The 27489-nt window shown below is 37.6% G+C and overlaps 1 protein-coding gene across 1 annotated transcript; it reads left to right on the top strand.

Moving 5' to 3' along the window:
• Positions 1-2194: 2194 nt before the first annotated feature.
• On the top strand, positions 2195-27138 carry LOC131944303 (polyunsaturated fatty acid 5-lipoxygenase-like). The gene is made up of 16 exons (XM_059304856.1): positions 2195-2290; positions 4752-5274; positions 6112-6156; positions 7030-7155; positions 9523-9620; positions 11416-11548; positions 12540-12635; positions 14369-14465; positions 14910-15027; positions 16251-16343; positions 16921-16981; positions 18764-18869; positions 20611-20708; positions 23728-23901; positions 24894-25060; positions 26483-27138. The coding sequence occupies exons 2-16, from the start codon at positions 4765-4767 to the stop codon at positions 26595-26597; spliced, it is 2037 nt and encodes a 678-aa protein (XP_059160839.1). The 5' UTR covers positions 2195-2290; positions 4752-4764; the 3' UTR covers positions 26598-27138.
• The last annotated feature ends 351 nt before the right edge of the window (positions 27139-27489 follow it).

Below are 27489 nucleotides of genomic sequence, written 5' to 3'. Positions count from 1 at the left end.
GTTTACTTTAACGGAGGGGGAAAGGAGGGGGGGGGGGGGTTATCATCCTTAACGAGCTACTTATAGTGTTTTAAAGAAATATTTTCAGTGGCAGCGTTGGTACTGTCGAATTCACAAATTATGAATTACTGAAAAAGTAGAAAATAAAACAACTAAATAGCGGCGTATGATAAGCCGCGGGTCGGCTCGTATTTTTTATTCGCCAAACGTACGCCTCGTGATACACAGATGAAGTAGAGTTAAAATATTTACGAAGCAAATTATAACTGTAGTTATAAAACTCAGAAGGCATTAAGCGAAGGGGTTACATGACTGAGAACTAAGTTTTGGATTGGAAACAGCGTTAATTAAGCTTGTTATTTCCTTAAACCATTTTAATACGTTAGCTTCTTAAATATAAGTAAAGTTATTGAATAAAAAAAATATAATGACCGACACTTTTCTTTATAGTTTTTTTAAATATTAGTGTATTCTTATATATTTACAGAAAATCATTATTTTTCGACTTTTTATTGCATTATTAAATAAAAGCTTTTTATTAAAACACTTTTATGCTTTAGTGCATCCTAGTTCAACCGAAGACATTCTTATTCAAGTTTCGTTAAGTTATAGTGCGTGTTAAAGAACCGTAACACTTATAACAGCACTTAACTAAAGGACACGGCACGTGTGTACATAATCTACACGGACCGTCTCTCATTGTGATCACAGAACTACACACCTCTTAGATGCGACATATTTGACTTGAAATGTGTTTGCCGACATCAAATAGTGTTGAGATAGCAAAGCTTGCTTATAAAACACTAGGGGCATTAGTTGATTTAAGGAGCATTAAACACACGTCCATATAGATTTTGTGATGTGGGCATACCCCTACTGCTGAAGACATTTTTTATGAAAGTTAAACAGACTATTCTCGGGGTTAAATCTGTAAGCTATCTAATTTAAACCTTTTTAAAATAAATTGTCTTAAATTTTACTTTACAAAATTTACAATTTACTGTTATGATGGAAAAAAATATATGGTTTTTACACCACACAATCAGGGAAACGATGAAGATTAAAGTTTCTTCCAGGCATCTCTTCGGGGGGGGGGGGGGGGTAAGCTAGCCCCCTCCCAGCCCCTCCCCCCCCCCCCCGAAGAAAGTCTACCGCCCCCCGAACGAAATGGAATTTATATAGAAAATATATACTTTTAACAGCGTCCGCCTTCCTGGAAATTTGGAAATTTTAGTCCGCCCCCACACCCGAAAATTTCAAGTGCCCCCCCCCCCCCCCCCCCCCCCCGGAGAAAAAAGTCTGGAAGAAACACTGATGATGATGATGATTATAATAAATAAGTTTTATAATAATAATTCTACCACTACTACTACTACCACCGCTACTACTACAACAACAACTACTACTACTTCTACTACTACAACTACAACAACTACTACTTCTACTACTACAACTACAACAACTACTACTACTACTATTAAATACGAATAAAATCCGGGTCACCACTCAGAGCTGCAAACACACACATACGCACACATACACACACACACACACATACACACAAACACAGATACACACACACACAAGTAAAAATCGACACAAGATCACCTTGACCCTGCTCCAATTTTAAAACCTGACACAGCTGCATGAGCATTGAGTACAGTTTAAAAAAAAAATTAGCCTGTTAATATTTACTTGTACCGTAACAATAAAAGCTGTGTGGTGTATTGTAAAAGTACGTTTCGTATCTTATAGCGAATCTTGTTTTTGTTTTCCACTTGGATAAACGTGTTCGCTGCTCACCAGACCGTAACAAGCGACCTATAGCATACATCCATAGGCGTCGCTAGGTCGGGTGTCACCCGGTGCGGCACTTCGTGGTGTCATCCCCCACCCCCCCCCCTCTCCAGGAAACAACACCCCCACCCTCTTGTAATAACTGTCGATTTGTACTTAAGTTTATTTAACTTTTTAAAAAATCACTAATGGATCTGGCACTAAGACATTTTTCTTCTTTACATTTTGCATTTCTTTTCCTTGGTGTCACCCCCCTAAATGGTGTCACCCGGTGCGGTCCGCACCCCCCGCCCGCCCTCGCTACGCCTCTGCATACATCGTCTGTTTGCCTCCACACTTCAGGATATATTAGCCGGAGGTTTTTTATTCTTACTTAAGATCTGGTCTCTTTGAAAGCTTTGCTTACGCGAACGGCAGATAATTTGAATTTTCAAAAATAACAGATTTTATAATTTAGCATAGAGAGATATTTAACATACGTTGTTTTAAAACGGTGAGTAAATATTTCACTATTTTGACATCTTTTTTTTTTAAATTTGAAAAAGTAGTATTTAAGGAAAAAAAACTACTTTGTGATTCTTTAATATAAGTTGTATGCCTATCTTTCTAATGTAAAAACACAATCGATATGAAATTATTCATATATAACTAATTAAGACGTGTAGTTTTTATTTTATTTTTGCATTGTTAACTAATACATACGAGTGTGTGTTAACACAGTAAAGCGCGCACTAGCTTAAACTAAGATTAAAAATTTACTTTTTAAGTTGTTATTTATTGATGTTATAAATTATATCTATGACATTGTCATAATAAGATCCAATCCCTGTGTTAGGAATTGATATAATTCAGATACTACCTCAAGAAAGGGGTCGTCCACAATTGACGTCACACTCCTGGTTGAGCAGTGTTTCTTCCAGACTTTTTTCTCCGGGGGGGGGGCACTTGAAATCTTCGGGGGGGCGGTAAACTTTCTTCGGGGGGGCGGACACTGTTAAAAGTATATATTTTCTATATAAATTATATAAATTTCATTTCGTTCGGGGGGGCGGTAAAAATTTTTCGGGGGGGCTTCGCCCCCCCGAAGAGATGCCTGGAAGAAACTCTGTGGTTGAGGGTGGAGAAACTAAAATTTTATAACGACGATTGCTTAGTGGGAGCTTTAGAAGGTGTGACGTCCAGAGGCGTAGCGAGGGGGGGGGGGGGCGGGGGGGGGGGGGGTGGACCGCACCGGGTAACACCATTTAGGGGGGTGACACCAAGGCATAAAATAGCAAAATATATAGAGAAAAATTTGAGGGGGGGGGGGGGGGGCTGCAAATAAAAATTTGAAAGTTTGTCCCCGGGAAGGGTCGCTACGGCTCTGGGGGGTGACACCATTAAGTGCCGCACCGGGTCACACCCGACCTCGCTACGCCACTGGTGACGTCATACTATTGCATTTTTTAAAAAAATAAACCGGGAGTGATCTCCCCTAAACTTTCTCGAATATTCTTATATAAAACAACAGGGGATGGGAACTCGGGCTATAGACATGATTTTTAATCCATTTTAAATACTTAAAGTTTTAAAAATAGAATAAAATCTCGTAGACAAAAAAAATTGCACACCAAGCGAACGCCAAATAAAAAAGTGCATAATAGTGCGCAATATTATTAGTACTTTAAAAATTTACATAAGTTTTTTTAGAAATCGGAAGTAGCGTAAATTACTACTTCCGGTCAACGGAAATTACTCAAAATTTAACAGAAGGTAGAGAATTAGATCGTTTACTTACATGTGAAATTTCATTTATCTATCTGAAATAGTACTCAATTTATAGGCTTTTGAAAACTTCAAAGTAGAAAAAGTACTACTTCCGGTTATCAGAAATCTCTTAAAAGTTGATACGGATCTACGATTTTGATAAAATACTTATATATGAAATTTCATCAACCTAGCTGTAACGGTACTCAAGTTATCGTGTTTACACACGGACAGACAGACAGACAGACACACAGACATACGGACAGAATTGCAAAGCCCAGTTTTTCTGACTGGATTACGCATAAAACCTCTTAATTTTGATAAATCTGGATTGATAATTTTTGCCCGATTAAAATAAGTCCTCTATACTTCGGATGTGATGAAGGACTGAGGTGTAATACGGTGAAAATTGTTAAAATTTCAAGTGATTTTTTGTGCACGATTACAATACTTTCTCTATACTTCGTATATACGAGAAAGTAATAATGTTGAAAGATGAATTTAGCTGTTAGTTCACAAGAAAGCTGTTTTTTTAAAATAGAAATTGATTAATACAAGAATTCATGATAATTGAGCTTAGAGAATATTTTAAAAAGAAATTGATGTTTTAAAAAAAAATAAACTGCAATTTTGAGGCGGTTATATACTAAGGTGTGACGTCATCTTATGAGGGGTTTCTGGCTTTTTGTGACTGTAATGGTGGGGAAGGGAAGAGGCTGAAATCTCCCAAAATAGCGTGACATCATTTATAGATGAACCCTCAGGTACTACCTATATGTCAGTTCAAGAAGACATTTTCTTTACTTATTTGCTATAATATGATGGGTTATGACTAACGGCATTTGCGTAATATGTGATAGTGTAGTGTTAGAAAATGTATGACGTTGGAGTGTTATCATATGTCGGGAGGGGGGGGGGGGTGGTGCATGACGGATGGACGGGGAGGGGACTTAACATTCTCAAAAATTGGTTAACTAGTCGCCCTCGTGATAAACATAAATAGAAGAAATATGCGTTTCTATTTTGAACTTATGTTGGTAATTACACTGTCAACATCTTAGCCTCACTTAGGGCTACGTCGGCAAACCAAAGATATATCAACACTCTAACAACAACACAGATTGTTATTTTTTGTCATGGGACGAGATGTTAATAATTCGTTGACGTACTCTTGTCTTATTTTTATTCTTGTAGACTTTTCTCCCCAGAAAACATCCAGACATGTACCTCTTCCAGAAACCCGACTTTGTTGTAGTCATCTACACCGGCAACCGCGACCTCGCCGGCACCAACGCCCACATCTACATCAAACTCTACGACGAACACAACAACAGCACGCCGGCCATCCACCTCGACAACCCCATCGTCAACGACTTCGAGCGCGGGTCCATCGACAGCTTCAAACTCGGCAGCAACGACACATCCGCTCTGGTGAAGTCGTCGAAAGTTCTAAAAATAGAACTATGGCGCGACAACCACGGCATTGGTGCTGAATGGTTTGTAGAAAAAGTTGAAGTCCAGAACAAGCAGACCAACGAGACGTTTGTGTTTCCGGTGTTCAGGTGGGTTAGGGCGGACGTCCACTACACGATCCAGCATTTGGACACAGACCTGCCGCAGTGTGTACCCGCGGACATCGAAGCTCAGAGGAAGAGTGAGTTAGCGTATATGAAGAGTCGGTATGAATTGGATCACAAGTTTCCCAGTCAGTACCCAGGTGGACCGTGTCAGGTAGTGTATGCTAATCATAACATTAGTTATCCTAATCATGTATCTGATGTTATCATAACATTAGTTATCCTATTCATGTATCTGACGTAATCATAACATTATCCTAATCATGTATCTTATATCTTCATAACATTATGCCAATCACGTATCTGATGTCATCATAACATTATCCTAATCGTGTATGTGATGTCATCATAACATTAGTTATCCTTATCGTGTATCTGATGTCATCATAACATTATCCTTATCATCTAACTGATGTCATCATAATATTAGTTATCCTAATCATGTATTTGATGTCATCATAAGATTATCCTAATCATGTATCTGATGTCATCATAACATTAGTTATTAGTTATCCTAATAATGTATCTGATGTCGTCATAACATTAGTTATCCTAATCGTGTATCTGATGTCATCATAACATCAGTTATCCTAATCATGTATCCGATATCATCATAACATTAGCTACGTTATGTTTGAACATTCAATAGATCAGCAGGGGTCGACTTGGTCGAGTAGGTAAAGCTCAAGGTTGCTAAACCGAAAAGTCTCGAGTTCGAACCCCTCGACAGCTACTTTTCTAGGAGAGACAATCCCAAAATCAGACAACTGCTGCCTTGTAGTTTGTTCTTGGTTGGACAAAGGCTATGAAAGCTAATCAAAAAAGAAAAGCAGGCTGTCATTGGAGTCAACGATGGCGCATAGCCACTTAACAGTAATAATAAATCTATAACCTAATACAGACTTAAAAATCATGGCAAAGCCTAAATCTGTTTAATTATTTTTTTTAAATCATTGTAAAAATCTGTATTCTTGTGTTTTATTCTTTATAGATTAAGAAAGTCCCATTAGAGGAAATGTTTTCGGGAAAAGATATTGTAAGTGTATTTTTTAAACACGTTACGTAAATGTAAGTTGGATTTTCGTGGTTTAGTAATAGAGCGAACATGAGGGGTTAAGGTTTGAACTCTGATAGCGACCAGTTCGAACCTACATGATTCCATGAGTAAATCCAACAACGCTGTTGTCTAAATTTTTTTTGCTAAGGTCATGGGTTCCAACAATGTTTTGTGATGTCACATATCCTTATAACAAGACCAACAGAAAAATATAGCGTAACGATATTTGTATACATAGGAAACTCAGCCCTTCTTAATGCTGGATGTAGAATTGTATTTTCTACCAGGGTTAAGGGCAGGTTTAGGGGAGATTCCAAACGATCTGCTAACGTCTAAGGAATTGCAAATGAGCGTAGCTTCAAATAATGAAATAACGTTTCATTTTATCACATTAACTACTTAATATATGTAACACATAACGAAAGATAATAGTTATCAGACCTGGCGTCCATAAGACAAATAAGGTAGAACCTTGCTACCTCCGCATATAGTTGAATAAAGTGGTCAGTCATATGCTTACTTCGAACTAGATTACATGCAGTGATTCTTCCAGATTTTTTTTTCTCGGGGGGGGGGGGGCAAAAACATTTTTAGGGGGAGGGGGCGGACTAAAATTTTCATAGGGATGGGGAGGATACTGGTAAAAGTATATATTTTCTTTATAAATTATATTTAGTTAGGAGGGGGGGGGACGTTCTTCATTGGGACGGACCCCCCCCCCCTCCCCCCGGAGTCGATGCATGAAAGATTACATACGTTCTGTTTAACTATCGAACATCAATTCGTAAAAGCCTTGTACGATACTGGACCTAAAACATTGTGTTTGTTTTTTTTTTTTTTATCAACGTCAAGCTGACCATTGGCGGGATGGCGGTCAAGCTCAAGGCCACAGCCGCCTACACAGCGGCTCTCAAGTGCAAGGTCAACAGCCTGTCCGACCTGGGGAAGATCTACTCCAAAGAGTTCAACCGTCCTGAGGTGAGGGGGGGGGGGGTAAACTATGATGGGGTTAAGGGAGTTGTGTGAAATAAACTTGGAGAAGATCTATTACAAAGAGTTCAACCGTCCCGAGGTGAGGGGGGGGGGGGGTAAACTATGATGGGGTTAAGGGTTGTGTGAAATAGACTGGGAGTTTGATTTTTCTAAGACATTTTACTTAGAGATTTTGTTCGGGCATTTGGGATTGATTTGTAACCATCTTGGTGTAAAAGATGGACTGAAATAATTCTATGTTAGAGAATTTGTTTAAAAGTGCCGAGTAAAGGTTTGAGATTGCATATCATGACTCCATACAAAGTTATTTTTCTTTTTAGGAGTCGTCACGCTCGTAGGGGGGAGGGGGGGGGGGGTCCGTAATTTTGTGATGGTGTGTGATGAGGGGGAGGGGGGGGGTTCAGATGGTGCGACGTCACACTTTTGCATTAGAAAAAAGCCGTGTTAGAAAACGAATTTTAGACGTTATTTCGCGTTTTAGACAACTGTTTTAATAAATTGTAATAGGAATTGATTAAAGTTCTCTATATAGACAGAGTTTAGACAAAGATTTTAGGAAAATATCGATGTTTTAAGAAAAATTCAACTGCAATTATTTTGAGGGGGGTTGTAGGCTGAGGTGTGACGTCATTTTATGGGTGAGGGGTCTGGCTTTTTGTGACGATGTGTGACAGAGGGGAGGGGGGAGGTAAAAATCGTTTAAAAAAAAGCTTGACGTCATTTGTGGATGACCATTTAACGCAATTATCTATCATCTGCGTTGTCAACACTTTAAGCGAATCTGTGCAACATGTGCTACGTGGAACATTACCCATTACAAGATTTTAAAATCTCCCATTCATCATCTTTTCCCATACGTGCCCAAGACACATAGGGCGGATGAAGTAGAGTGCATCTGCTTCAGAGACCTCGGCATATGAAGGGATGGTGTGGTCAGCACGATGCCAAGTCGAATTTATTTTCCTTGACATATGTTAGATACCCATCAGTGACTTAGGGACGTTGAACTAATTTGAAACCATACTCGAACTCGAGACTTCCGGGTTAGCAGTCTAGCGCTCTACCGCAATTATATCTAGTTAAAAGCTGTATTCATGCTATTCTATGTTTTACCACAGCGTGCTATCTAGTTAAAAGCTGTATTCATGCTATTCTGTTTTACTACTACAGCGTGCTAACTAGTTAAAATTTGTATTCATCCTATTCTGTTTTACTACTACAGCGTGCTATCTATTTTTTCCCACGTTTTCTTTAACTTGCTTTCTCTGTTTGTCTTTCCAATCAAATCTTGCGATCGAAATTTCTGGCACTTCCCAGTTAGCTAGCGCGCTGAAATTTTGAGGGAAGCTTTCTTTTGGATGACCATAGAATATTCAATTGTTATTATTACTAAATTGATCAATGGAAACATTTTATTGAGCATTTTAGACCGCTATATAATCTATATATATAATTCTCCTCTGCGAGCCATTAGAAAAAAAACGAGCGACGCGTAGCTCGCCTCTCTCTTGCCGCGCGCAGTGAAGCGAACGATCCCACGTCGCGACAGGCTTAGGGGCAGATAATTTAGTTTGAACCGACTTTAAACTTACAGGAGGTAACTATTACCACTGGTGGCCAGTTTGGGGGAGACGATATGGTCGAGTGGTTGGGCACACGATTGCTATCCCACTCGACACGGGTTCAAATCTATGTGTTCTAGTCAGTAACCAGCCCTCGTCCTAACCGCTATCAACTAACCTCTGACAATCATTCACTTGCGATTGAGACCGAAGAAGAAAGGGTCTCTCGTTTTTTACGAGTTGTCTTTTTACGAGTTGTCTTCGTTTACCCAAAAAAAAGTTAAAAGATAAAATCGATAGCAAGATTTCAATGCAAACAAACAGACAAAGACTAAAAAGTAGAAAATAATAATCATTAAAAAAGTTTTAAAAAACCCACGTTTTCTGATTGAACTAAAAAGTAGAAAATAAATACTATACATCACAATAATGCAAGCGATCACTCTACTATAAGCGATGAAAAACGTGGGGCGCCGTGATTTTCTTACAGTTTCTAATACTGTTGACTCTCTACAAGCTCCCTAATAAAAGTCAATAGTATTATCTAATCAATAGTAATATAACTTTTACTTCGGCGCCCCACGTTTTTCATCGCTTATAGTAGAGTGATCGCTTGCATTATTGTGATGTATAGTATTTATTTTCTACTTTTTAGTTCAATCAGAAAACGTGGCTTTTTAAAAACTTTTTTAATGATTATTATCAAAGTTGTATTCATGCTATTCTGTTTTACCACAGCGTGCTATCTAGTTAAAAGTTGTATTCATGCTATTCTGTTTTACTACTACAGCGTGCTGCCTATTGGATGAGTGACGAATACTTCGCCCTACAGAGACTTGCAGGGTTAAACCACTCCATCATAGAACTGGTCACACACATACCAGAAAAGTGAGTTGTTCACACTTAAAATTTTAGGTTGGGGCCTATACACAGTGGCGTAGCGAGGTCGGGTGTCACCCGGTGCGGCACTTAATGGTGTCACCCCCCAGAGGCGTAGTGACCCTTCCCGGGGACAAACTTTCAAATTTTTTATTTGCACCCCCCCCCCTCAAGTTTTCGATTTACACCCCCCCCCCCCTCAAACTTTCGATTTGCACTCCCCCTCAAGTTTTTCTCTATATATTTTGCTATTTTTTGCCTTGGTGTCACCCCCCAAAATGGTGTCACCCGGTGCGGTCCGCACCCCCCGCCCCCCCCCCCTCGCTACGCCCCTGCCTATACATTCAATACTTGAAGGGCTCAGTGGAAAAAGTACTTAAGTGTATTTTGAGAGTTTTGAGAAAAATGAGTGCAAAGTTTTTAAATTGAAGCTGAAATACCAAAACAGCTGATGCAAAGTATTCGAATTAAGCTACTTCGGTACTGTTTCCATGGCCCAAATTTACAGGGATGGTTTAGACTTTTAAAAGACATTGAAATCGTTTTAAAAGAAGCTAACCCGTGCTGATAAAATATACATTATTTCTTCATCATATTCTTTTCACGTTTGTTCCCAAGAAAAATGGTGCAGTTTAAGTTAGATTTCTTCTGTTTCAATGGCGTTGGCATAGAAGAGGATAATATGGTTAGCAATGTGTCCAACCGCTTTTATTTACCTATCTTGAGTTAGGTGCCCATCAAAGCTGGGAAGTTCTACTAATGAAACCCGGATTTGAACTCGATACTTTCGGGTTAGCTAGGCCACGATGTCTCATTATTTCTCCTTAGTTAATGGTAAACTACTGATTACTCCACCAATCGTATTAGTTGTTTTTTTTCAAACAGTAAAAAAAGGCAACGGGTCGATATTTTATTTGTTAGTGAAGCCAAAAATGTCACTAGTTGTTTTTTGCAGAAGAAGAAAACTGCGACGGACCTTAGCATTTTATGTGTTCGTAAGACTAATAGGTCATCATAAACATGAAAAGTTCCCTTTATAAAACAATAGGACAAGTCACGTAGAGCTCACCTGTTTCTGTGACCTCGGCATATGAAGAGAAAGTGTGGTCAGTACTATGCCTAGCCGCCTTTACTTTCCCTAACTTGAGTTAGGTACCAATCAGAATTGGGTGGACTCAGGGACGGTCTACTGACATGAACCCGGATTCGAACTCGAGACTGACGGGTTAGCAGTCCAGCTCTCTACGTAAGAGCAAGTACATTTTACTAAATTGAACCCGGATTCAATTTCCAGACTTGTCGGGGTAGCAATATAGAGCTCTACCGCTAGGCCACATCGTCGCAATGAAAAACTTGGGACAATTTATTATTTACAACTTTTGTATAGTTATAAGATATTGGTATTAAGATGACGTAATTTATTATCAATTAATAAAGTTTTTTATACAAGTACGTTGTGTTTATTTTCTAAACATTTTAAGAAGCACTATTTAAAAAGCAAAATTATATATTTAATTACAAGTAGGCCTATTTGAGCTTTAACAAAATGTGTCATTAAATCCATATACATATACTAATGACATTTTTATTTAGCGATAGTTTATTTAAAAAAAGTATTTTTCGTTTTGATTTTCTCAACCTCAAAGAATCACAACATAACAATGGAATGCTTTAATTTATAGGTTTTTTTTTTACTTCTGAACATCCATTTTCTTTAAGACACTTATTTTTTATGAATCAATATAAATTTAAAGAGGAATATTTGAAATTAAACCGTGATAATTAAGTAATTTTTCCCTCCCAGGTTTCCTGTCACAGATGACCTACTAAGACCTTTCCTCGAAGGCCTCAACATCTCGCAAGCCATCGCCCAGAAGAGACTTTATATCTGTGACCTTCACCTTTTGGATGGCTTGACCTGCAAAGAAAATAGAAAAGTTAGATTTGACTTTACACTGGAATACTAGACTACGTTATTTAACGCCTCTTTCTTTAAACGAACAACGATTTACATGAATTCGCAACCAGATTTTAATAAAAGTTTGAAATACCAACTCGAGTAAAACAAACACAACATTTTTCAAAAATAATCATAAAAAAACAATTTAGTAAGATAAATGTTACATAAATAGCAAAACGTAACATATTTGACATAATTTTAAGACGTAGAAATTGCGTTAATCGCCACATAAATCATGATCTACACCCCCACCACCCCCAACCTAAACACACACACACACTTATTCATACACACATATCATCCCAGCACCTTGCTCACCAACACACAGATCTGAAACCCACCTCATGACCTTGACTTTTGACTTACTTGACTTAGTCCTCTTTGCTCCTTATGGAACATAGGGCCTCTACCATTTCTTTTCATTTCACCGATCTCCGGCTTTTAATTTTGCCTTCTCCCAAGACATCCCTAATCCCTGTTGGCTTCAGTTCTTCAAGAAGACTCGGTCTACAGAATTGTCATGGGCGCCTTTTCTTCCGCCTTCCCTGGGTGTTTCACTCAAGCGCTAGGCGTGTTACATTGTGATGAGCCTTTCCCAGAGTGTGCCCCATTCTCACGACCTTAAGTAGTGTAAAATGTTGCTTCCAGACTTTTCTCCGCGGGGTGGGGGGGGGGGGGCACTTGAAATTTTCGGGGGGGGGGGGGGGGAGGGCGTTGGTAGACTACCTTCGGCATGCTCTGCCCCCCCCCCCCCCCCACGAAGAGATGCCTGGATGAAACTCTGCTAGTGTATACAACATGAGTTGTTTAATATGCACATATGCCAACAACAACATAAAAAAACATTCAACCTTTTACGAAAAAAATACAATCAAATATTCACTATTATAAAAGTTCACAACATGAATCATAACCCATGCACTGTAACACCCCTATTATTTATAATAATCTATGCAATAATTCACCAGCTGTGTTCACCCATTGCACTGTTTTTCGTCGGCGCCTCGCGAAAACTCAAACCTGTCGCCATTCAACTTTTTCAAAAACCAGGGGAGACAAACCCAGTGAGTTAAATGTTTGCACTGTTCTACTTGTTTACATGTACTACATAGAAGAGCACTCTAGCATGGTCACCGTTAAAAAATGCCTAAAGTTTGCTCATGTGAAGGTGAGTCCATTATGCAAAAACCAGCCAAGCCAACTTTAAAAAATGAAGTTCGATAGGATTAGGATTAATTTTAATCCGATTATTAGATTATAGAAACAAGTCTAATAGTAATAGAACAACTCAAGCGGGAAAAGTTCAAGATTGTTTTGCTACCAGTAAGTAAGTAAAGTTTCCCTTTCAAACCTGAAGGTCTATGGGGCAAATGAAGTAGAGTTCACTTGTTTCTGTGACCTTGGCATATGAAGAGATAGTGTGGTAAGCCCTTTGCCCAACTTTCCCTAACGTGAGTTAGGTACTCATCAGAGTTGGGTAGACTCAGGGACGGTCTACTGACTTGAACCAGGATTCAAACTTGAGACTTATAGGTTAGCAGTGCAGCTCTCTACCGCTAGACCACTCCGTCCCATGCTACCTAAATCTTATCGTTTACCTTGACATTAACTAGATTTCTAATCACAGCTCTAACTTAGCCCGTATAAAATAATCGATATGTTTTCAACAACACGATAGGATTAAGCTGATTTTCAAGGCTAGGTTTGGTCGATCTAAATTAACTATTCAGATTATAGTAACACTAGTGTTAGGCTTCGTGAAGTAACAGTAAAACCAACAAGAATCCATGGCTAAAATAGGAGATAACGCCCTTCTTATCGTTGTCCTATTTTTGAAATCGATAATGGTCCATAACACTAATTTGTTTGTGTATCTTTATTAATTTACCTTTCAAACCTGTAAATATTTATCTTGCCTGTCAACCCATACACATTTATGTTACCTATCAAACCTGTACATATTCATCACAACTATCTAATCTATAATTAATCTTGCATATCCAATATATTCACATTTATCTTACTTATCAAAACCATACACATTTATCTTGCCTATCAAACCCATACACTTTTATACTACCTAACAAACCAGTACATATTTATCACAACTTAAAACCTAAACGCCTTTATCTTATTAATCAAAACAGTGCACATTTATTTCGCCTATCAAACCCATACACATTTATCTTACTTATCAAAACCATACACATTTATCTTGCCTATCTTTTATATCTATCTTTTATCAAACATTTACATATGTATCACACCTATCAAACCTATACACATTTATCTTACCTATCAAATCTATAGACATTTATGTTACCTATCAAACCTATAGACATTTGTTACTATTTAACTTTAGACATTTACGTTACCTATTAAACCTATAGACATTTATGTTACCTATCAAAACTATAGACATTTATGTTACCTATCAAACCTATAGACATGTATTACTATTAAACCTATAGACATTTATGTTACCTATTAAACCTATAGACATTTATGTTACCTATTAAACCTATAGACATTTATGTTACCTATCAAACCTATAGACATGTGTTACTATTAAACCTATAGACATTTATGTTACCTATTAAACTATAGACATTTATCTTCCCTATTAAACCTATAGATATTTATCTTACCTATTAAACCTATAGACATTTATGTTACCTATCAAACCTATAACCAACCATACCATGTCTATCACTATCCTCATCATCTACCTTATCTATGAAACCAATGAAGACTCACATGTGTGCCCCCCCCCCCCCCCCGCCCACGTTGTTGTCAGATTTTCACCCCAGCCTGTCACCACATGACCTGGACATTGGTCAAGATGTGGTACAACCACGCTGACGCCGCTTACCATCAGGGTCTGACGCATCTCGGTATGACATTTTTTGTTACTCGTCTAAAAAAACAAAAGTTACCCGTTAGGGTAGGATGGAGCAGGTGAAGTAGAGTTCACCATTTTTCCGTGACCATGATATATAAACGTATAATATGGTCAGCACTAAGCCCATCTGCCTTTACTTTACCTATTATGAGTGAGGTAGGCCTACCCATCAGAACCGTCGATCCACGGTACCGAACTCAAGACTTTCAAGTTAGCTGGAGTCTTAGCTTCCATATGGGTAGCTGTCCTCAACTATCGAGCCTTATCAGCCCAGGGCTTCGAACCTCGGGACTCTTTGGTTTAGCAACAATGAACTTAACCACGCCATCCATATTTTTAAAATCGATACAAATTTAAAAGCTTGATTCCCAAATACATATTACTGTGATTCTTTGAAAAAAATGTGAAAAAAAAGCTGTGATTTTACCACCCTCAGGATTCACACACCTACTGATGGAAGGTTTCTCACTAGCTACACACCGCCATCTCTCCATCTCGCACCCGATGTACAAGATTCTAGCCCCCCATTTCCTTAACCTGCACGCCATTAACAGGTAAGGCGCTTTTTTCCGTGTGCGCTTTTTTCCGTTGCGCTTTTTGTTTTGCGCTTTTTTCCGTTGCGCTTTTTTCCGTTGCGGTTCTTTCCGGCCACCATGATAAACGCAACATTCACAATGCAGACAACATGTTTTACGATACTATTTTAACAAAGAAAAATATATCCGTTTAAAATTATTTTAACATTTTCATTAACTGTTTTTTATATTAAAACATTGAGCACAAAACTAATGATATATGTAGAAACTAAAGTTCAGACTTAGAATAGTTGAAAATAATAGAAAATCGTCACAGAAAGTTAAATCGTAATATTAAGTTTAGAATGATTTGGTTTGTACTGATTTAAAGTACTGTTATAAAATGTGTAAGTGCATTGCTAATGCTTGGGGAAAATGGATTTAAAAAATGTACTGCACAGATGTAGTTTTAAAATGGTAAGCATTTGATTTTAATTTCAGTTGGACTCCGTATTGATTGATATACTAATGTACGCATTTTAAAGAGATTAGTTTAGTAAATGTCTATTTGTCGGACTATCTGTAAGCACATAGTTGTAGCTAACTGTAAATAAATAAACATCAATCAGAACTAAACTATACTGTAAAATATATGTATCTATTTTTCAGTCTATCAAAGCGTTTTTGTATTTCAGTCTAGTACTTGTTCAGATTTATATCTCAGTCTAGCACTTGTTTATATTTGAGTTTAGCACTTTGAGAGGTTCTATATATTTCAGGTTGTCACTTGTTTATATTTCATTCTAGCACTTCTTTATATTTTAGTCTAGCACTTGTTTATATTTTAGTCTAGCACTTTATATTTCAGTTTAGCACTTTATATTTCATTCTAGCACTTCTTTATATTTCAGTCTAGCACTTTATATTTCAGTCTAGCACTTTATATTTCAGTCTAGCACTTCTTTATATTTCAATCTAGCACTTTATATTTCAGTCTAGCACTTGTTTATATTTCATTCTAGCACTTGATATTATTTCAGTCTAGCACTAGTTTATATTTCAGTCTAGCACTTTAAATTTGAGTCTAGCACTTGTTTATATTTCAGTCTAGCACTTTATATTTAAGTCTACCACTTTATATTTAAGTCTGGCACTTGATATTAGTCTAGCACTTTATATTTCAGTTTAGCACTTTATATTTCAGTCTAGCACTTTATATTTCAGTCAAGCACTTGATATTAGTCTAGCACTTTATATTTCAGTCTAGCACTCTCAGAGCTTCTCGCAGATGGAGGGTGGGTAGATAAGACAATGAACTACGGCAACAAGGGAATGTACGAGTTGATGTTACGTGGGTGAGCTCAATATGTACATTTTAGACCCACAGCTAATATGTGGGCAGTCTTCAAACCGTACTGAGTTCAGTACTGGTATTGTGGTCTGTTGTTTTTACTCAATTCAAATATGTGTACAATCTTCAGTCTATATGTAGTCCAGTAATATTTTAAGTGTAGTTCTTTAATTTTCTTTACTGAGTTCAGTACTTTTATTGTGCCTTATAATTACGTGTAAAATCGTTAATCATTGTGTAGTTCAGTAATTGAAAAATGCTCTTTTATTTTTACTTCATGCACATACGTGTAGAATCTTCAATCTGTATTGAGTTTAGCGCTCATAAGATGGTCTACTGCGCCCATCAAAATGGCTTCACCTGCACTAGAGTTCGAACTCGGGACTTTATGAATTTGCAATAATGCTTTACCAACCCATCCACCCCGTTCCTCGACTGCATTGAGCAATTTTTAAATACGGCTTAAAGTGAAGAAAAAAAAATCGTAAAATTTACATTTGTTAAAGCAACTGTTAATTTGCAAAGAATTACTAATTAAAGTGCTAAAATTAATTAATTAAATCTTGAAAATGTTAATTTAGGTACAAAGTGTGGAGCCTTGATCACCATGGGATTTTGCACAATGACCTGAAGAGAAGAGGGGTCAGTATGTATTGTATGTTGTATACGTAACTCAACAGTACTCACAGTATAATGCACATACCGATCAGTAATTATTGAGGATTCTCACGCAGTGGCGTAGGCAGGGGGGGGGGTTAGGTCATTACCCCCCCATTGACCCCTGTTATATATATAAAGTATGAAGGGGGTGCAAATCGAAAGTTTGAGAGGGGGTGCAAATCGAAAGTTTGTCCCCGGGTAAAAATTGGAACCCCCCCTTGAGACGATCCACGCTACGCCACTGTTCTAAGGTTATAATAAATTGTACTTACTGCATGATGTAACAGGGGCGAGTCACTATTGCCTGGTCTGTAGTTAAATAAATAAGTTTTTGTACAATAATATGAATTGTGATTACTGCGTATTATCATAAAGATAAGTATCTACTGGATGCTGCACATTTAAACAAACATGTGATTACTGCGTATTATAATTATGTATTGCATGCTGTATCAAATGTGATTACTGCATATTGTATTAGAGAGTATAGGTCTATCTATTTCATACTGTATAATCATATAAAAATGTGATAATTGCATAATATAATAAAGATAACTATCTATTGCAAGCTGTATAGTTATAAAGTTGTATAAAAAGTTATTGCTATGTAATACAAACAGGGGTTCTGTGTTGCGATGTAACGTATAGGTGGGAAACTAAAAAAAAAATATCGCTCAACTCGACACAATACAAAATCCTAATTCAATTTGTATCTACTACATTCACTGTTGTAACAAAACATACGTCCCTTAGGGCTGGGTGTGTGAGCATGGGCCCACGAACCCCCTACCACAGAGGCGTAGTGAGGGGGGGGGCAGGGGTACATATGTCCCCGGGCGCCGACCTTAGGGGGGGGGGCGCCAAAATGGGTTGGAAAAACAAATTGAAAGTTTGAGGGGGGTGCAAATAAAAAGTTCGATGGGGTGCAAATCGAAAGTTCGTCCCCGGGCGCCGGGAAGGGTCGCTACGCCTCTGCCCTACCCTAACCTTTTCATACCCTACCAACGCAAACATGTCACATCTGGTAACGTTCTACGCCACAGAAGTGTGTCTAATATTATTAGATAGATAAAAATGCTATCAGGCGAACGGACGATACTCTAAACCTAAGTTAAAATATTAACATTGTAATAATCCTAATAGCAAGCATTTCTTTGTTTCTATAGTTGTGTAAATCCTGCTTGCTGCAAACTGTACACATCAGTAGCGTAGGCACCAGAGTTTCTTCCAGGCATCCCGAAAAATTTTTACCGCCCCCCCCCCCCCCTCCCCGAACGAAATGAAATTTATATAATTTATATAGAAACTTTTAACAGTGTCCGCCCCCCTCCCCGAAGAAAGTTTACCGCCCCCCCCCCCCCCCGAAGATTTCAAGTGCCCCCCCCCCCCCCCCGGAGAAAAAAGTCTGGAAGAAACACTGGTAGGCACGGGGGGGGGGTTATACCTCTCTGTATATATATATATATGTATATATATATATATATATATATATATATATATATATATATATATATATATATATATATATATATATATATATATATATATATATATATATATATATATATATATATATATATATATATATATATATATATATATATATATATATATATGTGTGTGTGTGTGTATATATATTGTATGTAGTACTTGTAGTACTTGTATTACTTGTATTACTTGCGCCAACCCTTGTACTAGAAACATCGTCTTTCTCATCAGAGACCGCGTCTCTACTAAATCACCACCATTCCATTCCGGTTACAGGTCGTTGACCCGGAAGCTCTTCCAGACTACCACTACAGGGATGACGCCATCTTGCTGTATGACGCAATCAGTGACTACGTCAAAGGCTACATAGATTTATACTACAGTAATCCATCTTATATTTTCATTATTTTTATTTATTTTTTAAATTGTATTTCATTATATCGAGTTGTAGAAATAGGGTTATGTTCTATAATATAGAGATTTGTATAATGTAGTTCTAACGCATTGATATATTGTAATTATGCTTAATGTATTGGTCTTAAAACCACCTTTAGACCAAATACTACTCCTTATCTTATTTGGTCTTCAGTTTTTAACTAATCCTGACACAGTACCCAATCCCACAATTCTAATTTGAAATTTAACAAAGATAATGACCGATAGATAATCTTTACTGAACTGTCCTGTCCCAAACGATACACTTTTAATACACTCGTAACATTAAGAACCAATGTCCGTGTTTATGTGTGTGTGCGTGTGTGTGTGTGTGTGTATATGAGTGTGTGTATGTGTGTGTGTGTGTGGATGTGTGCGCGCTCGTTTGTTGGTACGCGTACCTGATCTTCACCCCCATAACCAACACCGCTTTACAATCACATTGCAGATTTAGTTTGGGATAATTTTGTGTTTTCATTCGCCACACCTGGCTCATTTGACCTTGTAATCTATTTGTAGAACGGACGGTTGCCACTATGGCCATGTAGGCTACCTCCCAAGCTTTAGAAAACGATTACTTTTTGACGATTACTATTTAACGATTACTTTCTAACGATTAGTATTTAACGATTACTATTTGACGATTACTATGTAACGATAGTATTTACCGATTACTATTTGACAATTACTATTTGACGATTAGTATTTAACTATTATTATTTAACTATTATTATTTAACTATTAGTATGTAACAATTACTATTTGACGATTACTATTTGACGATTACTATTTAACCATTACTATTTAACGATTACTATTTAATGATTACTATTTAACGATTACTATTTAATGATTACTATTTAACGATTACTATTTAACGATTACTAATTAACGATTACTACTTAACGATTACTATTTAAAGATTACTATTTAACGATTACTATTTAACGATTACCATTTAATGTTTATTTTTCGAGTTGTTTAAAAAATAGACTATTAAAATACCTACTCGTGCAGTTAAACAAACAATTACTAAACCTAATGTCCCTAATTCAAGTCCATTCCTCTCAGTTTTCAGGCATCTATCATAACCCTTTCCCCGGAAGAAATAGATTAGGTTTACAATTTATATGTGAAATGTATACTTTGTTTCCCCATCTGAAATTATAATTCCCCCCCCCCCCCTCTCCCCTTTGAAAGTTGTAAGTATCCCTCGCCTACGTAGAAAAAAGTATCCGAAACAAATCATGATGCCTATACCTTTATAGCCCACCGCAGGCAAACTCTTGTAGGCAGAGGCGTAGCGAGGGGGGGGGGGCGGGGGGTGCGGACCGCTCCGGTGACACCATTTAGGGGGGGTGACACCAAGGCAAAAAAGAGCAAAATATATACAGAAAAACTTGAGGGGGGGGGGCTGCAAATCAAAAGTTCGAGGGGGGGGGGGTGCAAATCGAAAGTTTGAAAGTTTGTCCCCGGGAAGGGTCGCTACGCCTCTGGGGTAGGGGGGATGACCCCATTAAGTGCCGCACCGAGTGACACCCGACCTCGCTACGCCACTGCTTGTAGGTACTTGAGTATGACAAAGCTTCTGCTGACCACACAATTCCTTCATGTGTCAAGGCTAGAGAAAAAGACTAATTTCGCCCTATGATTTATCCCACGCTAACTCTACTGTAACTACTGCACAGCTAGCCAGCAATCCCTGATGGATGACTATGAAATACAGAACTGGGTTGAGGAACTGGCCAAGGAAAGAAGCGGATCGCATGGTGGAATAGGGATTCTGGTACGTCGTGTATCGGAATTTTATTTTAATTATCTATTTATATACATAATTCTCTACGTCACTAAACCAGAGGCGTAGCGAGGGGGGGGGGGGACACATATGTCCCCGGGCGCCGACCTTAGGGAGCGCCAAAATGGGTTGGAAAAATATATTGAAAGGTTGAGGGGTGGTGAAAATCGAAATCATGATGGGGGGGGGGCGTGCAAATCGAAAGCTTGAGGGGGGGGGGGGGTTGCAAATCGAAAGCTTGAGGGGGGGGGGGGGGGTTGCAAATCGAAAGTTTGAGGGGGGGTGCAAATCGAAAGTTTGAGGGGGGGGGGTTGCAAATCGAAAGTTTGAGGGGGGGTGCAAATCAAAAGTTTGAGGGGGGGGGGTTGCAAATCGAAAGTTTGAGAGGGGGGGGTTGCAAATCGAAAGTTTGAGGGGGGGGGGTGCAAATCGAAAGTTTGTCCCCGGGCGCCGGGAAGGGTCGCTACGCCTCTGCGCTAAACCATGCGGGACACCATGCACGCACGCCAACTCTCTAACCCACCTCCCGCCCCCTCCCTCGCTCTCCAGGCATGCGCAACAGTGTGTACCCACCCACCCCATTTTGACAACTGTGTCTTTGAGGAAGTCTTCCCACGTCACTAAATAGCAGCGTATGGTACGCCGCGGGTCGGCTCGTCTTGTTTAAAATATCCTATTTACCTAACTCGTGAACATCATTATATGATTTTTCTTTCGCAAATAGCGTTGCTTTAAGCTAGCACATATTTAAGTGTATGGTTTGTTTATAAACAGTTTGTGTATTATTTACTAGAACTAATTCTCGATAGACTAGATTTATTACTTACCCGAGTCCACCCAGCTCTAATGGGTACCCGATTCGCAATAGTAATGGTAAAGATTGTTGGACTAAATGTTTATCATGATATCCTTTTAAATGCCGAGGTCACAAATGCAGGTGAACTCTGTGTACCCCATCAGAACCATCTTATGGCGCAGATGAAGTAGAGTTCATCTGTTTGAATTACCTCGGCATACAAGGGGTTAATGTATTGATTATAAATTCTACATTATTACTTGTATATTAATAATAAAGACAGGTAGTTATTATATTATTCTAAAATGTGTATACTTGAATTTTATGTAGGCTACCGGCTATAATTAATAATTATACATTATTACTTGTATAATAATAATTAACTCAGGTAGATATCATTGCAAGATGTTTTAAACATGAATTCGATTGTGTCTTTACCAAGCGTGTAGCTACCCAGATATGAATAATAATTCTACTTTATAACTTGTGTAGTAAAGAACAGTGGCGTAGCGAGGTCGGGTTTCACCCGGTGCGGCACTTAAAGCGTAGCGACCCTTCCCCGGGGACAAACTTTCAACTTTCGATTGCACCCTTCCCCCTCAAACGTTCGATTTGCACCTCTTAAAACACGATTTAACACTCGAATTAATCACTTAATTAAGTGGAATTATCATTTTTCTCCATATGTTTTGCTATTTTTTGCCTTGGTGTCAACCCCCTAAATGGTGTCACCCTGCGCGGTCCGCATCCCCCGCACCCCCTCGTTACGCCTCTGGTAAAGAACAAGTCAGAAAGTGACTGTATTATTCAAAAACTGCTTTAACTTGCATCTGTGTGTCTATACCTAGGGTCTACCTACTTTAACATTCTTCTGTGTCTATACCTAGGGTCTACCCTGTTTTAACATGCTTCTCTGTGTCTATACCTAGAGTCTACCCTAATTTAACATGCATCTTTTTGTCTATACCTAGGGTCTACCCTACGTTAACATGCATCTTTTTGTCTATCCCTAAAGTCTATCCTGCTTTAACAATGGTTCTGTGTCTATACCTAGAGTCTACCCTACTTTAACATTCTTCTGTGTCTATACCTAGGGTCTACCCTGTTTTAACATGCTTCTCTGTGTCTATACCTAGAGTCTACCCTACTTTAACATTCTTCTCTGTGTCTATACCTAGAGTCTACCCTACTTTAACATTCTTCTCTGTGTCTATACCTAGAGTCTACCCTACTTTAACATTCTTCTCTGTGTCTATACCTAGAGTCTACCCTACTTTAACATTCTTCTCTGTGTCTATACCTAGAGTCTACCCTACTTTAACATTCTTCTCTGTGTCTATACCTAGAGTCTACCCTACTTTAACATTCTTCTCTGTGTCTATACCTAGAGTCTACCCTACTTTAACATTCTTCTCTGTGTCTATACCTAGAGTCTACCCTACTTTAACATTCTTCTCTGTGTCTATACCTAGAGTCTACCCTACTTTAACATTCTTCTGTGTCTATACCTAGGGTATACCTACTTTAACATGATTCTGTGTGTCTATACCTAGGGTCTACCTACTTTAACATTCTTCTGTGTCTATACCTAGAGTCTACCCTACTTTAACATTCTTCTGTGTCTATACCTAGAGTCTACCCTACTTTAACATTCTTCTGTGTCTATACCTAGAGTCTACCCTACTTTAACATTCTTCTCTGTGTCTATACCTAGAGTCTACCCTACTTTAACATTCTTCTGTGTGTCTATGCCTAGGGTCTACCCTGTTTTAACATGCTTCTCTGTGTCTATACCTAGAGTCTACCCTACTTTAACATTCTTCTGTGTCTATACCTAGAGTCTACCCTACTTTAACATTCTTCTCTGTGTCTATACCTAGAGTCTACCCTACTTTAACATTCTTCTGTGTGTCTATGCCTAGGGTCTACCCTGTTTTAACATGCTTCTCTGTGTCTATACCTAGAGTCTACCCTACTTTAACATTCTTCTGTGTCTATACCTAGAGTCTACCCTACTTTAACATTCTTCTCTGTGTCTATACCTAGAGTCTACCCTACTTTAACATTCTTCTCTGTGTCTATACCTAGAGTCTACCCTACTTTAACATTCTTCTGTGTGTCTATGCCTAGAGTCTACCCTACTTTAACATTCTTCTCTGTGTCTATACCTAGAGTCTACCCTACTTTAACATTCTTCTGTGTGTCTATGCCTAGGGTCTACCAGGCAATGGGTCACTGACCAGCCTTGACCAGCTGAAGGACATCGTGACCTGTGTCATCTACATCTCCAGTGTAGGGCACGCGGCCACTAACTTCCTACAGTATGATGAGTATGGATTCCCACCCAATTTCCCACTCACACTTATAGGGAACCCACCCAATGACCCTGTAAGCATACCAGATTTTGTAGCCTATTGTACGTAAATGCAGTATATATATATATATATATATATATATATATATATATATATATATATATATATATATATATATACAAATATGTGTGTGTATTTATATGTGTATATATGTGTATATATATATGTATATATATATGTATGTATATATATGTATATATATATATATATATATATATATATATATATATATATATATATATATATATATATATATATATATATATATATATATACCGACAGAGAGAGAGAGAGAAAGAATATCCCAGGCAGAATAGCTTGAGGGCAATTTTCTCATGACAAAATATCACACTGCAAAATATACTAGTGGTGTTTAGTTAAATCTAAGTTAATAATAATAATAGTCCGAAAAAAGATATCAAACGCGATTGGTCCCTTTGAGTCTACTGATCATAATCAAAACTAGAACACAGAGTTGGTATTGGAATGTCATAAGATCGTCAGATCAGAGAGACAGTTAAAAAAGCCCCTTACAATTGTTCACTCCAGCTTTTATACCCGCTCTTGTCTTTGAGATAACAATACCCAAACACTCAACTCACACACGCCTCTCCTCTACGTTCTAGACTATTCTAGCCTTTTCTAATCTAACCTACAACTGACCCGTAGTACTAGATACCCCAATAAAGGTTAAGGGACGATGATGATGATGAATTTAATAATAAATCACCATTAGAAGATAATATGTACCACTCATAAGAAGTGTTCCCTCTAAGCTGTGCGGTTGCGCGGCCGCTCAGTAGTTTTAAACCTGCCGCGTAGTCATTTTGTAAAATACATATATCCTTGTATAAGATTTTTAGAACACCGCGCACACAAAATCCAAGTTGCACTCTAGCCTTTTCCCTTTAGAGGGAATGTTGCTCATAAGCTCTTTTTGTATTCTATTTTCCAAGGATTGTATCCTCCACATTTCCACCTGTACATTTGTTTTAATTCCCTTAGACTTACAACGCGTCAGAATCTGACGTCGTCAAGGCTCTACCTGACATGGTCACCATCATGGACTCGCTGATCATCACCAAAATCCTCAGCACGAAGAGCACCAAAAGCCTGGGCGACTTCGAGGTCCAGTACATCTATGACCCAAGGGCCATCCCATTAGTCAACAAGTAAGGGACATACTTTGTCCACAAAACGAACAACGGTGTAAATCTTACAGTACTGCACTGTGTATTGTTCTATTTCCCAGTTCACAGCTTTAAGATTCAACGTACACATCTATTACGTATCAAAGTTTTAATACTATTCCTCAATGAACCTACATGTTGATTTAAAATTGCATGGTTATAAGAATCATTTGAGCAGTTTCTAATATAATTCAACAGTATGCCGATCTATAATTCTATCAAGATTTCAAATTACATTTTCTAATAAACCGGGAGTGATCTCCCCTAAACTTTCTCGAATATTCTTATATAAAATAACAGGGGATGGGAACTCGGGCTATAGACATGATTTTTAATCCATTTTAAATACTTAAAGTTTTAAAAATAGAATAAAATCTCGTAGACAAATTAATTGCACACCAAGTGAACGCCCAATAAAAAAGCGCATAATAGTGCGCAATATTATTAGTACTTTTAAAATTTACATTAGTTTTTTGAGAAATCGGAAGTAGCGTAAATTACTACTTCCAGTCAACGGAAATTACTCAAAATTTAACAGAAGGTAGAGAATTAGATCTTTTACTTACATGTGAAATTTCATTTATCTATCTGAAATAGTACTCAAGTTATAGGCTTTTGAAAAATTCAAAGTAGAAAAAGTACCACTTCCGGTTATCGGAAATCGCTCAAAAGTTGATACGGATCTACGATTTTGATAAAATACTTATATATGAAATTTCATCAACCTAGCAGTAACGGTACTCAAGTTATCGTGTTTACACACGGACACACACACAGACACACAGACACACACACACACAGACATACGGACAAGATTGCAAAATTATGTTTTTCCGTATCAGTGAGGTGTAAAACGTCGAGATTTGTAAAAATCTCGATTTTTTTTTTTTTGCACGATTACAATACTTTCTCTATACTACGTATATACGAGAAAGTAAAAAGATTAACTACGCTTCGATGAACAATTTTCATATTAAAATTTTGTCCCGATTATATCCTCATTTTTCAACTTACACTGTTACTTTTGTGTGGCTGGTTTATTCAGGTTTTTTTTTTCGAATTACTTGTGGGTAGTCATTTTGTATTTTCTAAAAACATATTTGAAGCTCTTTTGTCCAGTTTTCACTTCCTGTAGCACTTTTATCCTTTTTTAGCTTACACTTCAGTAGCACTTGTTTCTGTTTTCAACTTTCATATAATTAGCCCTTCTGTCCTGGTTTCAACTTGCAATTCGATAGCCCTTTAATCCTGTTTTCAACTAATGAAGTATTTGTACCTATTTTGTCCTGTTTTCTTCTTAGATAACCCTTTTTCATGTTTACACCTTACATTTTATAAAGCCCTATTGTCCTGTTATAAGTCACGTACAGGGTGTGTAACTATTCAATTATTCTCTGTTCCCAGTTTCCGCAAGAGAATGTTGGAGATCACGCAAATGATCGACACCAGGAACAAAGACAGGCGTCCCTCATACAACTACCTGGACCCTAAGTACATCCCCAACAGTATCAGCATCTAGAGACATCCCCAACAGTATCAGCATCTAGAGACATCCCCAACAGTATCAGCATCTAGAGACATCCCCAACAGTATCAGCATCTAGAGACATCCCCAACAGTATCAGCATCTAGAGACATCCCCAACAGTATCAGCATCTAGAGACACCCCCAACAGTATCAGCATCTAGAGACATCCCCAACAGTATCAGCATCTAGAGACCATCCCCAACAGTATCAGCATCTAGAGACATCCCCAACAGTATCAGCATCTAGAGACATCCCCAACAGTATCAGCATATAGAGAAATCTTCCATTGGCTGGATGTCCTCGTCTGCTTCGTGATTTACGCAGATAAATCTTGGAGCTCTACGTTTATATAATTATATTAAGTGTTTATCACAGCATATTATGATATAAAATCATTTATTCATCTAACCCCATAATTTTTTTTTCATAATTCTTAAATTTCGAGATATGAAAAATAGAATCTTAATGTAACCGAAACCATTATGCAGATATGACACAAGCCTTGAAATAACATAATCCAGACCAAACATAAACTTCAAAGTTAAACAATCAGATATATATATATATATATATATATATATATATATATATATATATATATATATATATATACATATATATATATATATATCAAAAGAATTTCACGCTTAAACGCTATGCCAAACCTTAATATAATACAAGACAATGGTGGTTAGGGGGGGGGGGGTTAACCTTCTCATGGATTCACATCCCATATATATGTATATATAGTATATATATATATATATATATATATAATATATATATATATATATATATATATTATATATATATATATATATATATATATATATATATATATATATATGTATATATATGTATATATATATATATATATATATTATA

This window comes from Physella acuta, unplaced genomic scaffold, assembly GCF_028476545.2.
Source record: "Physella acuta isolate Inbredline_101_S28 unplaced genomic scaffold, ASM2847654v3 ptg000488l, whole genome shotgun sequence".
In the NCBI taxonomy this organism is placed as follows: Eukaryota; Metazoa; Mollusca; class Gastropoda; family Physidae; genus Physella; species Physella acuta.
This window is presented reverse-complemented; position numbering and strand designations above follow the sequence as displayed.